The 14,704-nt window shown below is 50.1% G+C and overlaps 1 protein-coding gene across 2 annotated transcripts in view; it reads left to right on the top strand.

The window, feature by feature from the left end:
- Positions 1 to 268: 268 nt before the first annotated feature.
- The window catches only part of LOC130593374 (gamma-aminobutyric acid receptor subunit beta-4), a 72,228-nt gene continuing 57,792 nt past the window's right edge, over positions 269 to 14,704 (top strand). The window contains exons 1-2 of one of the 2 annotated variants that reach the window (XM_057398448.1): positions 269 to 729; positions 4,690 to 4,778. In XM_057398448.1, the coding sequence (XP_057254431.1) occupies positions 650 to 729; positions 4,690 to 4,778 (169 nt within the window). In that variant the 5' untranslated portion in view covers positions 269 to 649. The remainder of the gene's footprint in view (positions 730 to 4,689; positions 4,779 to 14,704) is intronic. The other variant, XM_057398446.1, reaches the window with a different exon arrangement.

Here is a 14,704-nt window from a genome sequence, read left to right as displayed (position 1 = left end):
GAGGGAAGGGGGAGCAAGTAGGTAAAATCCAGAATAAAATCATATTGCTAGATAACGCACGCCTCCCCCCTCACACACACGCACACACACACACACACACACACACTCTCTCCTCCTCCTCCTCTGAAGGTGGGTAGCAGAAGCCATGCAACATCTGCAGAACCGGATGGCAAAAGAGCAGGAGGAAAAATAATCCAAGTGGAGTGCTCGGGGGACGCTGAGTTCTTTTTTCTTTCCTTTCTTTTTTTTTTTTTTTAATTTTCTTTTTTTTTTTTTCTCCTTTTTCCCCCTCTCCCTCGTACCTGTGAGATTCCGCTTCATGTTCTGCTGAGCCCATTTTGGGGCATTTTATTTTTCTTTCTCTTGGGATTTTCTCCGTTGCCAGAGGATGTCTCTTGTTGAAAGGATGCTGAAAGGAAGAAGAAACGAATTCTTTGACTGGCACTGAAGGGGGGGGGGGGGGGATATTTTTCCCCCATATTTTTTAGGGATTTTTTCATTATTCTTTTTCTCTAGGAAATCATTGCCTGGGGGGGGGGTTGGTTTCTTTTTTCCCTCCCCCCCTTTTTTTGGAGGGGGATTTCAGAAGATCCATCCTTCTTTCCCCTCCCCTCCAAAGATTTTTTTTTCCTCCTTCGTCTTTGTGGAAATGTGGACATTTCAGGCAGACAGATTGAGTGGAATTGTCTCTGCTTTAGCAGCTCTTTGTCTCGCCTGCTGTGCACAAAGGTAAGCATTGCGATCCCAGGCTGCAGGGACAGGAGGGCTGATCTAGGGTTTGTTTGTTTGGTTTGGGGTTTTCTCCATCGATTTGTACGGGGGAAAGGGGAGGGGGGGGTTCTTTCCCCAAATCACTTCCCCTGCTGCCTGCTGTTGTTATTTCCCAGCCCATGTCATTTTAGGAGGAGGAGGGATGCTCATACATGAGATGTGGTACAGGCTTTCTGCAGATGGAGCCCACCTCGCAGCCCACTTGCAGCGCATCCTCTCCCCCCCCCCCCCCGCCCCAGTACGTGACCTGGGGGAAAATGGCAAAATGAAACGTTTTGCTGTGTAACATGGTGCCTGTGGGAGCTGAAGGAGTGTACGGCACCGAGCTGTGTGCATACGCACCCGGCACAGGGCTGCCTTGGCTGTGCCTGTGTCTGCACACACAGTGCACACATAGAGCACACACGCACATCCAGCCTGTAACACAGCCCCGGCTCTGCGGTGTAGTGGAGGCAATGTCTGTGCTTCCCTGCAGGTTTATGGCATGCAACATCATCATCTGTGGGTGCGAGGCTTTCAGATACATCCCTGCATGTGCGCATTCATCCATGCCTGTTCGGGTGCACACACATGTGTCTCACAACGCACCTACAGAGCACAGCATGCTTGACCTGCTCTGCGTGTAGGCATGTAAATCTGCTCTAATACCCTGCATACCCAAGCTGCAGCTATTCCTGGTTTATGCCTGGATCACTCCGTGTGATCCAGGCACCCATCCAGCCTGGACAAGGTGTACGGAGAACACCTGTTTGCTCCGACACAGGCGTTTATCCACTGCCTTCACACACAGGAGTAGCACTGCCTACTCCTCCTCGCCCTCCCTGCTCACACATGCAGGTGGGTTTGTACCTCTGTGATGACGGTGTGCATGAAGCCTGCTGGGAGGGGAGCTGTGGCATTTCCTTGCTCAGCCGGGCGCGCTGAGCAGTGTGTTCCCGACACGCACACGCAGGTCCCTTGCAGATCTCTATATACAAAGATTTATGTTCCCATAGTTATAAACACGCACATGCGCAGATCCATGCCCACCTTACCCACACCATTCATGCCTGGTTCCACTGTGTATGGACACATACACCAGCACGCTTAAGAGGCAGTGTCCAAGCAATGCCCATATCAAAAGCCTTTGCTCAGACATGACCTTGCATGGGTATTTATATCTGCTTATGTCCAGGGCTGCTATTCACCTGTAGTCTGCATGTATAATCTGTACACCTTGGAGACAAAACACTCTCCCATGTGCACATGCCTTCAGCTGCTCCCACACATCCCAGCCAGCAGCACAGTGCACATGTGTGTAGACGTTTGGCTGCAAGTGTATGTGCATATGCAAAGCACCCGCACACCCACAGAGAGTCAGGGACACAGCATTAAAAAATCCAGTTCACGGGCTGGATGAACGTGCTCCCTGAGCGGATGCAGACCCACATTTGCCAGGAATAGCACTTAAATGCAGCTGCTTGCTCGCAGCTGGGTTTGCCTCTTCAGCAGGGGGGACATGGCTTTTTGGATCAAAAATAGCATCAAGAGGCAAGAGGCCTTGCCCTTGTTCAGGGTGGCAGTGTATGTCCTCACTGGGCCAACTTGTAGCTGATGAGGAGGAAAGAAGCCCTGTATCTCTCTTCCCACTGCCCTGCTCTGCAGGGCCCCTGGCACATTGGTTACTGCCTCTGTCTCAATTTCCTTGCCTGTATTAAGGAGATGACACTGCCTCCTGAGTTTATGTCCTGTGTGAAGCTCTACAGAAGTGTCTAAATCCCTTGAGAAATACAGTGTCTATATGAGGAATATGGAAATTATGACTATGGAAATCTGTGTACCTGGGAATGACTGTCTAGAAATGAGCAGATACTGGTGCACACTATCCATCCATGGTGATCTTATATATATAAGCATGTTGCAAAACCTCACATACCTGCATAGAGATCCACAGGTGAAGTGGGCATTGCCAGCCTAGACACAGTGCGGTGAAGATGTCCACCTGTGTGTCCCTCTCTGGCCTTTTTACAGTGATTAAAGCAATGCAGTGAAGAGCTGTACCCCTCTAAGCTGCACACTCAGGAATGTGGCTCAAACATCCCCCACACACACAGCCTCTGTCACTGAGCTGAATGGTTGGTCCATACATCAAAGCTGGGCCTGGGAAGTGTGCTGCCTCCTATTTGCACCTCACTGTTCTGTTGAGAAATCCCTGCGCACACACAGCCTGCGCATGCAGAGCCTTAATGCATGCCAGGACTTCCCAGTGGTCCCACATGCCTCCACCTACACCTGTATGGAGAGACTGAGTTGGAAGGGACCTTAAAGCTCACCCAGTTCCAACCTCCCTGTCATGGGCAGGGACACCTTCCACTAAAGCAGGTTGCTCCAAGCCCCATCCAACCTGGTCTTGAACACTTCCATAACCCAAGCAAGATCTGCACCCACAGTCACCTTCACACAGACTTGTTTATCATCACATACATGTACATACATTTGGGCACTTATCACAGCTGTAGCTTCGAGCTCCGGCACCTTCATGTGTCTGTATCTCTGTGTGCATAGGAAGGAGTTCAAACATCCTTCGTACCATCAGGAGAGCACGTCTGTGTGTCTGTCTATGTGTGTGCAGACACATGGACATGTCAGTGCAAACCCCTGCATCCAGTGAGGAACAGGGCTGGCTAGCAGTGGTAGTGCTATGGTGCAGCTTTCCAGCTTGACTTGGATGGATGTGGGAGGTGGTGCTGACAGGGAGACGTGCTGTTGTGGTAGGTGACTGCAAAGAGCAGCAGTTGTCACCAGCAGTGTCTCTATTCTCATGCAAAGCAGGGAATGAGGGTGGCACAGAGGCTGGGTATTCAGGCAGAAAACCTATATACCCTGCAGCGCTGAATAGGTTCAATATTTTTAGCATCCTCTGCTTTCTGGTTTCCCACCTTCAGTTTTGCTTTGGCTCTTGGGCTGTTTTTAGAAGAAGCTCCTTTCTTTCCGAAATGGCTGGATCGGTGTTAGGGAGGACAGATGCCCCTCCTGTGTACAAGTCATGGGGTTGGCAGGGAAAGGATCACTGCTCTGGCACAAAGAGGGAAAGATGGACTCTCCTCCCCTGCCTCTGTCTCTTGGTTTGTGTTGCTAAGAAGCCACAATGATACTGAGTGACAGAAAAGGCATTTTTACCTGCCAAAGATCAGCTGTATGTTGAGGCCATAGGACTAAAGTAGCATTGTTTTTTTATTTACTTCAATAATATGAAGAAATACCTGGGTGCATTGAGAAGCAGAGGTTGCACTGGGGTGTGTGACAGTGCCGGGTGACTGCTGGGGGGCACTCCTGTAGTCGAGACCTCACTGTGTGACCAGTCCATGCTGTGCAGGGTGAGACCAGGAGCAAATGCCCAGCATGGAAGGCAAAAGGGAGTGAGCTCTGCAAAAGAGAGGCTGGAGCCACCCAGTGCACACCTTGGTGGAACAGAAAGGACAATTTCTGCCTCTGTGTGTGTGTGTGTGTGTGCACCCACCCATGGGAAGGGCACAGTGAGGCACCCCAAATGTGTGGGTCAGTGGCCCAGAAGAGTGAGTGTGGTGCCCACATTGAGGGGTGCACCAGCCTCGTGGCACTGCGGGGATGCAGGCACATACCGGGCCGGAGTGCAGGGGGATGTAGTTTGTGGTACCCAGGAGTCAGGGTGAGCCACAGAAGAGCCAAACTACTGCTGAGACTCCTGTGTCACTCCCCAGGATGGCTTAGGAGCCCTAGCAGCCCTCTGGGGCTTGTGTGCAGGCCAAGACCTGTGCAGGGACATTCAACGTGAGTGAGCTGGGTGTCTGTAGCACACACAGGAACTTTGGTGCCAAGGGGCGCGAGGGATGCTGCGGCAGTGCTGCACAGCCAGGATGGCACAAGGGATGATGAGGACTCTCTTCTTTTGTCTTTCAGCCCATCCACTGGGAATATTTCTGTGGTGAAAGAGATTGTGGACAAACTGCTGAAGGGCTATGACGTCCGCCTCAGGCCTGACTTTGGAGGTATGGTGATGGCTGGTCGCAGGGAGCGGAGCACGGGGGCTGTCCTGTGTCCATGCTCTCAGCTTGGCCTCATGAAACACTCCCATCTGACACCTCCTGCCTTCCTTTGCTAGCCCTCAACTCCTTCTTGCCTTCTCCTTCACCTTTCCTTCTTCTCTCCTGGTTTCCTTCCTCTCACTGGCTCCTCTCCTCCCACTGTCACCCATTCCTGCACGCAACTGGGTTGTCCATAGCGTGATGTCCCTGGGGACATTTTGCTGGGACAGACACCCTGTTTTTCCTTTACTCCAAACTTCCCTCCATCACAGACTCCAGGTCATCCCTCCTCCACTTCTGTTCCCACTGCCATTTATTTTAGCTCTTTTCCCTGCAGAGGGTTGGGGTGAACGTTGGTCTGTTGGTTGCTCTGCCAGGCTGCCCCTTCAAGCAACAATATGGGATAAAATATTCCCTGGGAGCTGGTGTCCTGGCTCCTATTCAGTAGGAGATGCAAGGATCTGCAATTCCTCTCTTGAGTCCTGTGAGCAAAAAGGAGAATGGGAAGGGCCTTCTCTTTGTCATCCTGGTGGATAAACCTTAGGTCCTGTCACACTCCCAGGTATGGTTGAGGACCATTTGTTGGAGAGGAGCAGGCAGTGGAGAACCACAGCTGACGGCACAGGGAGGGGGGTTTGGAGGACTTCTGTCCCCAGCCTGCAGAGCTTGGCTGTTCTCAGTCTTTTCTGGGCAATGCTTTTACCTCCTCACAAGGACATGTGTGGGACTGGGAGATCTTCAGCCTGCAGGAGGACAGGAACCATGTAGAGGTGTTCTTCTCCAAATGACTGCTGGGTAGCAGATTCATGCTTTTGCTCATAAGGAGGAGAGATGCCAGGGCCAGTTCCACGGTGGTACAAGGAGGAGTTTTCTCTCAAGGGGTCTAATCCAGAGTTCCTTGAAGCTGGGGGTGGAGGAATATGGCCACTGATTTAATCAGATTTTGAAGTCACCCCTGTGTATTCCAGTTTCTTGTGACCCCATGAACAAACCTGTCTCTCCTTGAAGCTTCTGGTCTCCCTGCACCCTACTCAGACTTGCCCCCATCCACTGACTGCCCCTTACCCTTCATCAGAGGCTCCTTTCCCTCCTCATGCACACAGTCCCCACCACACTCTACCCTGGGGTGGAACAGGGGCTTTCAGGTGGCAGCACTAGGAGCTGCTGAACCCTGGCCTCATGGAGGGCTGTGGGCTTTGGGAGATGTTCATACCTCTGTAGCGCTCAGGGCCATCTCGGAGGTCACTTCTGTGCAGTGGGAGCCATTTCAGAGGGGCTTGCAGTGCTCTGCAAGGAAATGGGGATCCCCCCACTCCCTTCTCTGCTTTGGACATGTGATATGGGGGTATTTGATTTATTAGCTCTGTTTAAGAAACATGAAATGTCCCTATTAGCTCAACAGTCCCAATCACAGGAATTGTTGCAGTCACATTTTATGAGGGGGAGAACTGCAGAGATGACATAAAAACTGCAAGAAAACCATCTTGTAAGCCACTGAGATGATTCTGATACAGTAAAACAGTAGGTGGTCCAGCTCCGCGGAGGCACAGAGCAGAGGGGTGCAGCGGGGAGCCATGGGAATAGAAGTCCATCAGTGCAGCTGCATTTCACAGCCTATGTTCTCTGATGGCAGGTCCCTGCAGTACCCAGGACACAGACACCCCTTCCCTCAACCTGAGCAGGGCACACAGGGCTCAGGGCAGTGCTGCTGTCCCTGTATGGGTCTGTGTGATAAACAGGCTGGGCTCAGCATCCTTCCTGGCTGTAAAGTGCATGTTGTTGGGCAGCCATTGCATTTTATTTGATTCTACTTTGAATTCCCAAAGTACAAGCTGCATTTTAACTCACTCAAGCAGAGATATAGAAAGATGATGTTAACCCCCTTTCCTGCACTCGTCTCACCATTGCCTTTCACCCTTTCTTGCCCTTCTCTTTGCTCATGAGTGCAAAGTCCTGGCTGTCAGCACCAGTGGCCATGCCTTTGGTGCTTGGTGTGCAGGGATGCCCTCACTCTTGGCACATCTAGTCCCCTTCCCTTTTAAGATAAGCTTATCTAGTCAAAATTGTCCCTGCAGCACTTACAGTTGAGGATGTGTTGAAAGGTGATTCTGAAAGCTGGGCAAGCCTTACAAGCCTAGGGGAAAGGGGGGGGAAGTTTCGTTGCTCCACTGCTATCCCCAGTGCTCACCGGTTCTCTGTGATTTTGGGCTAAATCCATTGCCAGGAGAAATCCTGTGGGATCATACAAGGATCTAGAAGCCCTTATGGCTTCTAGCTGATCCAACAGCCCTGCTGTGAAGATGGCAAATCTCGCCCCAGTGAACTGTGTTCAGCTGAAAAAGGCACAGTTTGGGCATAACCCTAGAACATTTGTGTATGTCTCTCAGGGATGCATGGGACTGGGTTGAACCCCCTTTCCAGCACCCTGAGCTGTTTTCCAGTCCACTGCCCTGCAGCCCACCTTGTGCTCCACTTGGACCAGCCTGCCACTCTTCGGCTGCTTTCTAGCTGGCCAAGATGGGTGTAAGCCATCTCTGTTGGGGACGGAGATCACTCTTCACTCACTTGTGCGCTCATCCCAGGAAGTCCAGTCAGGGTGAGCTGTGAATGGCCAAGAGAGCGTCTCAGAGGGGTGGCAGGTCCTGCTTGGAGCTGTGTGTCCTGGAGGAATGGCATGAGGCTGCCTCAGGGCTGGCCCAGCAGTGATGGAGAGGTCTGGATGGACAGGCAGCTGTCTGCGGCCAGAATGGAGAGGACTGGAACAAAGCAGCTACCACTCAGCTGCCCGTGAGCCAGGCTGAGCTGCTCCAGAGAACACCTCTAAAAACCAGAGCCCTCGGTCCTCTGCAGCTCAAGGATGAGGGCTTTGGGGGCAGGAGGGCAGTGCTGGGCACCCCAGACGTGTGGGCAGAGAAAGATCCTTCCCAGATGATTCCCATGTTAGAAATTCAACCCACAAAAGCAATAAACCAGGCTCCCCTCCCACCTCAGCCCTTTCCCTGCTGGCTTTCCCTGTATCTTCCTCCTACAGGAGCATTGTTTCCTTCTTACCATCCTCCCCTCACATCATCACCCCTGCACTGTCCCTGCCTGTTCAGTCCCACAGGCAGGGTACCACCTTTGTACCCTCGGGTGCCTCCTCCACAGTTGCTGCCCGTGGAGCAGGAGGTACCTTTGAATGTAGAGGCACTGGAAGAGCCTATTCCCACGTACCATTTGTGCTCCTTCCCATGGTGAGGCAGATCTTGCCCCTCACAAAGAGAGCCAGTGCTTCCGCAGCCTAACCCCTTCGTTCCAGCATCCCTGGGATGTGTTGCTTCGATGGCTCCAAATGCAACTCGCTGCTCTCCAGTCCTCTTTTTGAGAAAGAGAACTCCGACTAATGCCAAAAGGAGGACAGGCCTGCTGGGGATTGCAGTTCACTTTTTAATTTGGAGATGCCTCGTTAGCTCTGGGCCGAGCTGAGTGCCTGGGAAGCATCAGCCACTCGCTCTCCTCCCCTCTCCATCACCCCCTTGGAAACCCATTAGGCCAATGAGCAGGTCGGCTCTCAGGGGTGGTGCTGTGGCAGTGAACGTGACGTGCTCATCTGGGGAGCTGGGCTGAATGGAGGGGACACACGGGGGAAAGAGGGAGAGTTGGAGCTATGGGGATGTGATGGAAAAATCGGGGAGCAACTCCTCCAGAAAGACATCCCTGTTCAGTGGGGGCAGTCTAGGGGGGTCAATCATCAGGTGAGGTGAAGTGGAAGAGTTGGTGTTGAAGGTGATGCAGGTACATCAGTTCTTGGGGTGCAGGTTGTGTATTCTTCCAGCCTGGGGAGGCCTGGACAGTCCCCCAAGCCATAGGGTAGCACACCATGTTGAAGAGATGTGGAACATGTAGGGACCAGAAAACACAGTTTTCATGGGCTGAGCAAGGAGATGCCTGGGACTGAAAGGGCAGGGGGTCACTGCACAGCAGATCTAAGGGGTTTGGCCAGGATTGTGGTGGGGATCTAGAGCAGCCTTGGAGGATGGATTTGCAGGGTAGAAAACAGATGCAGACAAGGGCTTTTGTTCTGCTAAAGAGGGAGATCTCTGTCCTGGTACAAGAAGAGCAATCATGCAGAGGGAGGTCTTTTGGCAGGGAATTCTGGGGACCCTGCTCAGCTCTAGGGGCCATGGCAATGTATCTCACAGGGAGATCAAATCCAGCTGGCCCTGGCCTGGGGATGGACAGTACAGGGGCAGTATTCAGTGGGCATATTGTGAGCACAACAATGACACCACAGTAAGTGAAGCAGGATGCTCACCATTTAGGACTGGATGAGAGGATGCTGCAGATGAGGTCTGGGAAGCATTGCAGGGCCATGGGTGGGGAAGAGAGGGAGCTTTCAGAGAAGCATCCTGGTTCTTGTAAGTGCTCTCAGGCACTTGCTTTCAGAAGCATTAGTTCCATAGGAGGAAAAAAAAGAAAGCCAAAATACAGCAAGCAACTGAAGACTGTTATTGCCCCAGGGTAGAGAGGGAAATGAAGGAATGGCAGGAGGATCCCACTTGAGCTCCGTGACTCAGCTGCTCTCTGTTGGTGCAACATCTCCAGCCCAAAACTTTGTGAGAGTTTAAGGACTTGCCTCTGTTTCCCAGGCATGGATGGAGAGGGACACTTTATGGTTTCCCAGCAGCAATCACAGATCTTGTTAGCCAAAAGCAAGGTGAGGGCATTCTCTGCTCCTTACGTGCAGCCCACCCAGACTGCAGGGCTCCTATTGTTTCTCTTGGGTGGTGTGCATGGTGTCTGAAAAAGCCTGGTGAAAAAGGAATGACCGAGAAGCCTTCAGGTTTACACACTAAACCCAATGTTTTCATGCCTGTGGATCCACCAGCTTTCCCTGCTCTATTTTTAATTCACACTTCCCTAAGGACAAATAGCACTTAGGGGGTCTTGGATTGAAATGAGCCTGTGTCCTGCTCCTCATGTGTTCTGGGGCATGGACCTGGATTCCCAGGTCTCATCACCTTTGCCCAGTCTCACCTCTCTCAAGCCTGACACCCAAACCCGGCTTTAACCTCAATATTTTGGACTCCCTCCTTTCTACCCCTTGCTTCTTTTGCCCTCAGCCCCTCTCTTCTCCATCACACCTCCACCCTTCTTGAGACCCAGCCTGCTTCCACATCCTGCTTGTTCCCCAAGGGCTCCCCTTCCTCAAAGGTCACTCCAAATTTGGACCTGGGGATGAAATCCTCAGTCCTTCCCTGCATAACAGCATCACCGGAAACCTCGAACTGTGGAAATAAATGATTGCTGATGCATAAAGTGTTGCAGTGAAACATCGTCAGTAGCTCAGGGCTCTGAAAGTGGCTGCTTTTGTTGGCATGGATGCAGCAGGAGCTGGAGGGGTGGCTGAGCTCTGCCCTACCAACCCTGTGTGTCTGGGAAACAGCTACTCTTAGTTGGTCTGTACTGGGGGGAACGGGAATTTGGGTTCTTGCATAGCCAAGTCTGGTGGTATTACACATTGATAAGGTTTCTTGACAAGGTCCCTGTTTTCTACTGCATATAAGACTCAGCCACAGTGGTTGTGTTTTTTTCCATGCAGCTCGCTTTGACTTTTTGAAGGGGAGGGGGGAAATTTTAGGCAAAATGATTCAGAGATTTCTGGGAATGAGCCGATGCAGGTACCTGCTGGGCTTTTTCCTCTCCTAAGATGTTGGGCAGTATCTTCAGCAAGGCTGGCACAGATACATGCTCAGCAGGCAGGTTCCCAAGGCTGTCTCTAACCCAGGTAGGACAAGAACCATGGTCACTCTCTCTGGTCCTGGTGAAGCATCCCAGAGTGGTGGTGCTGACGTGGGAGGGCCATGGTGTGGGGCTGGGAAGGGGCAGCCCGCTGATCCTGGGCTGCCTGTCCCAGGATTGTAGGAGCCGCAAACCTGCCCTTCCAGGGCTTAGTCCTCAGCTCTCCAGCTCTCTCCCCCTCCGCTTCTGTAGCAAAAATGCTTAAATCTCAGAGCAGCCAGATTCAATTTTCCCAACGCTTCTGAGATGCCTTGAGCCAACTCTTTTGCACGCTCCAGGGCAGGGAATTGAGGCTTAGCAGGAAGGCACTCCCCCCACCGGGCCATCTCCTTCACTGTACACAGGAGAAATTGCCCAAAGCTGGACACAGGGTTAGCCTCAAATGCTGCACTTCACAGAGCCTTACTACAGCAGGAAATATCACCCTGCTCTATACCCTGGCAGGGCAGAGGATTTGAAAGCAGAGGGGTGAATACGGATCACACTGGGGAAAGGGGTAAATTGAGGAAGGAAAGGCAGGAGTTGTCTGGAGAAGGTTGCAAGCCCCAGTGTCTGAAGGAAAGCTGGATATGTCACCAAGGCTGCCTGTAGTCCCAGTTTAGTTCCTGAGAAAAGGATCTTCTTGGTCAGTAAAACTGTCTGCAGCTGTGCAGCCCTCAATTCCTCTCTCATTTACGTGACTCCTGGCTTCAGACCATGGGTCACATCCTCTCTAGGACTAATCCAGAAGGATGATGACAACCTCCTGCTGTTGTGTCTTTCTTCATTAACTGAAGTGGCAGGAAATGAAAGGATCCAGTCCTTCTTGGGACATATGTGGATGTTAGCACATTGCCACATGATGGAATTTCTATTTTTTTTTTCCACTTTGCTCTTTTTATAGGAAATATATGCTGTGAAAAGGACTTTGAGGCTGTAAAGTCAGACTCTCAGGACTTCAGAAAAGCCAGAATTGAGGTTTCTCTGTGGATCTGTATTTGGTCCCCTTGTGAGGGTGCACGAGGAGGCAAGGTCCAACAGTTACTTCCTCCTGAACTCCTCCACAGAGCACAGAGATACCATTTACACGTGGAGCTGATCTTTCTTGTTCCCGCATCCAAGAAGGGGACAGGCTGGGAGCATGACAATGGGGATTAGCTGAGGTGGTCATGGCAGGTGATTAGGACAGGTTGAGCCAGACGGGAGTGAGATGAACGTCTGATGCAAAGCCTGGGAATGAGCAAGCAAAGACCATCTTGGACTGATACTTTCTTGACTGTTTCACATTCTTACCCACTGACAACACAGAATTGATTGGCTTTATATCTGCTGTCAAGCTCACCAGTGCAGCATGAACATGTTCACACCTCCCCTCCAAGGAGCCAAAGGCATCCCCTGCTGTGGGGGGCCCAGCTAGAACACCTGATTCTCCAGGATACTTGGCAGCATTGGCATCAGCACACTGCATATTGGAAGCACAGCTCCTATTGATCTCAGCCACATCTCAGAGCTCAGCGTAGTGCCTCAAGAGAGAGACATGCAGAGCTCACCAAAACATGTGAGGTTTAGGTGACTTGTGTAGGAAGGAGCACTAGGAACCCCTGTGACACATCCAGTCCTGGAGAACAGGACTCAGCTACACAAACATCTTCTTCCCTTTCCCAGAGGCCTCCCCCTCACTCACTGCATACCTACATCAGCTTCTTCAGCAAATCAGGCAGGGACCCCACTGTCAGCACTATCCTCCGGTACTTAATCCTGCGTCATCCTCCCAGCAAATCCATCCTTTGTCAAACAAGGAAAAGGAGTGAACAAGAATCTTGTGGACTGCTCAATTAAGAACTGGCTCTGTAACATCCATTCATCAGTGGGCATCCTTCCACCTAACTTTAATCCATATAGATTTCACATATATACTTTCTTAGTGTAAAAATATTTTACAATATTAGAACCTTCTCCCAGTGTGATAGAGCTTGTGAGCTTCTTGCTGCACCTTGGACATATTTGTGCATTCATCTATGGCCCTCCAAGATTCTTATTATCTTCCTTCAGAGACAGGAAGCTCTGACGCAGAGCAGTGGAGGGAGTTTCTGGTGGCTCAATGAAGATAGCAATGAAGATGAGTTACCCTGAGTTTCAGCCCAGAGTCAAATTAAACTTGGGTTTCTGATCAATCTATGTGCCTAGAGCTGTTTTTGGTGGTACCAATCACTGTTTTCTGGATTTGGTATTATGTGGTGGGCACGAAGTCTTGCTGTCATCCATTAAGCCAGTTTACTTTCACAGGAACTGGAGGAGATGCTGGTTCTCGTGTTTGTGCCAAAACACATGTTGGATAATCATAACTGGCTGCCCTCCTCCTTCCTTTTCACCCTTGACTGATGCACTCTTACCCTGCAGCTCAGCCACTCACTGACACAGTCACTTTCTAGCAGTGCTGGAGGTGGTCTATAGTAGTTCATGGTGGCTAATGAGGGGCTCTGAGATTCCTCTCTCAAAGGAGGATGTTATCAGTGTTTTAACAAAGCATTTTGTCCATGAATTTTGCCTCTTTTCTTAGTCATAGATTTTTTATGCCCGAATACAATGCATTCAACGTTCTGATTAGTAGAATAATTCCTATGTATCTTAATTAATTAACTCATTAAAAGCAGATTGTTGCTTATAGCCGGTCAGGAGGCTGTTTGCCATCTCACCTGGACCCATCTTCCTCCTTGAATAACATCTACAGAACACTCACCATTTCTGAGATTATTCCTGCTGGTAAACTTGCCTTCAAGGGACTGCCACTGAAAGCACAATGTAAAAAGAGTGTAAAACCCATTAGTACAAGTCCTTTTGATTACTCAAAATATATTCCCACAGCCCTAGAGCTGTTCATCAGAGCAGCTTTACATATCCGCATTGTTCATTTCCTAAGTCTCCAAATATCCCAGTTAGGCAGCAAGATATTTTTAACCCACATAGCACAAAATATAAAAGCCAAGGAATGTGCTGTAGTTTTACTGCTACATGAAACACAGGCTGTGTGTGCATGTCACTTTTGCCACCTATGTCTGCTTCAAAGAAAAAGAAGTTGGAGGCTACTGAAGTGTCAAGCTGAACTGATGTAAGGTGGTTCCTCAGCAGTAGTGGCAGCATTTGGAGTGGAAGTCTGTAAGATCCATTCTTGTGGATAGCCCTTGGTGGGGTTTGTTAAATGTTTCTTTATATCTTGATATTTCATGTGAAATATAATAAACCCGTTAACATATTGCTAGAAATATGGAGAAGGCAAATGATGTGCTTAATGTTGGCATAAAGCCCATTAAAGGATTTCACATCACGTATGTGAGAAAGAGAAATGTGGGATGGTGGAGCCCTATAGCAGGAGCAGATCAGTCAAATAATTATTCTGGAGATCCAGCATCTGATCCTGTTCCCATTAAATGGAAGTAAACAGCTCTTCTCAGTCAGCACTCCTTCCCAGGGTGTAGGAGAGCTGCTGTTTGCTTTGAGCAGGGTATGAATTTCAGGCTGATTTGGGGAACACTGACCATGCAGTTCCTATATGCTATTCTTCTGGTTTTGGCATTTATCCTTGGTTCTATGTTGGAGATAAAAAAATTTTTCCTCTCTGATCTTTCCCCCCTCCCTTTCCTGTTTCTCCTGCTCTTTGTAGTCCTGCAGGAATAGTGCTGTTAAGTAGTTGTGCACTTACAGATGTCTCTGCTTTTGACAGGAGTGAGCCTTAAACAAACCTATCGTGGCTTGAATTTCCTTCCTCAGACCTCAGGACCTCTTAGTTCAAATCTGGGATGGCTCAAAATGCTGTTATAGTCGGAAAAGGGCCTCTGTAAAAATTACATCTTGTTGTTCCATATTTATTCTCCCTTAGTGGTTTCCACGTCAAACTTGCTCAGTTTACCAGTCAAAACAAGATATTTCTACCTGCCAGCTCTTCCAGCTCAGCCCGGGCTCTGGAATCAAGCTGTGCTCTCTCTGCTCTGGACATCATCACAAGCCAAAAAGGATTCTCAAATCAGGGCTGAACTGGATGTGATTTTGATTATGCACAAATATAATTTGTTCTAAGGTGGTATTATGAGCTCTATGTGACAGACAGCAGCAAGTCTCCTGTGCTGTACAAA

The sequence above is a fragment of the Pezoporus wallicus genome, unplaced genomic scaffold (genome assembly GCF_028554395.1).
Source record: "Pezoporus wallicus isolate ANWC-B61680 ecotype Strahan unplaced genomic scaffold, APGP_CSIRO_Pwel_v1 contig_10431, whole genome shotgun sequence".
Classification (NCBI taxonomy): Eukaryota; Metazoa; Chordata; class Aves; order Psittaciformes; family Psittacidae; genus Pezoporus; species Pezoporus wallicus.
This window is presented reverse-complemented; position numbering and strand designations above follow the sequence as displayed.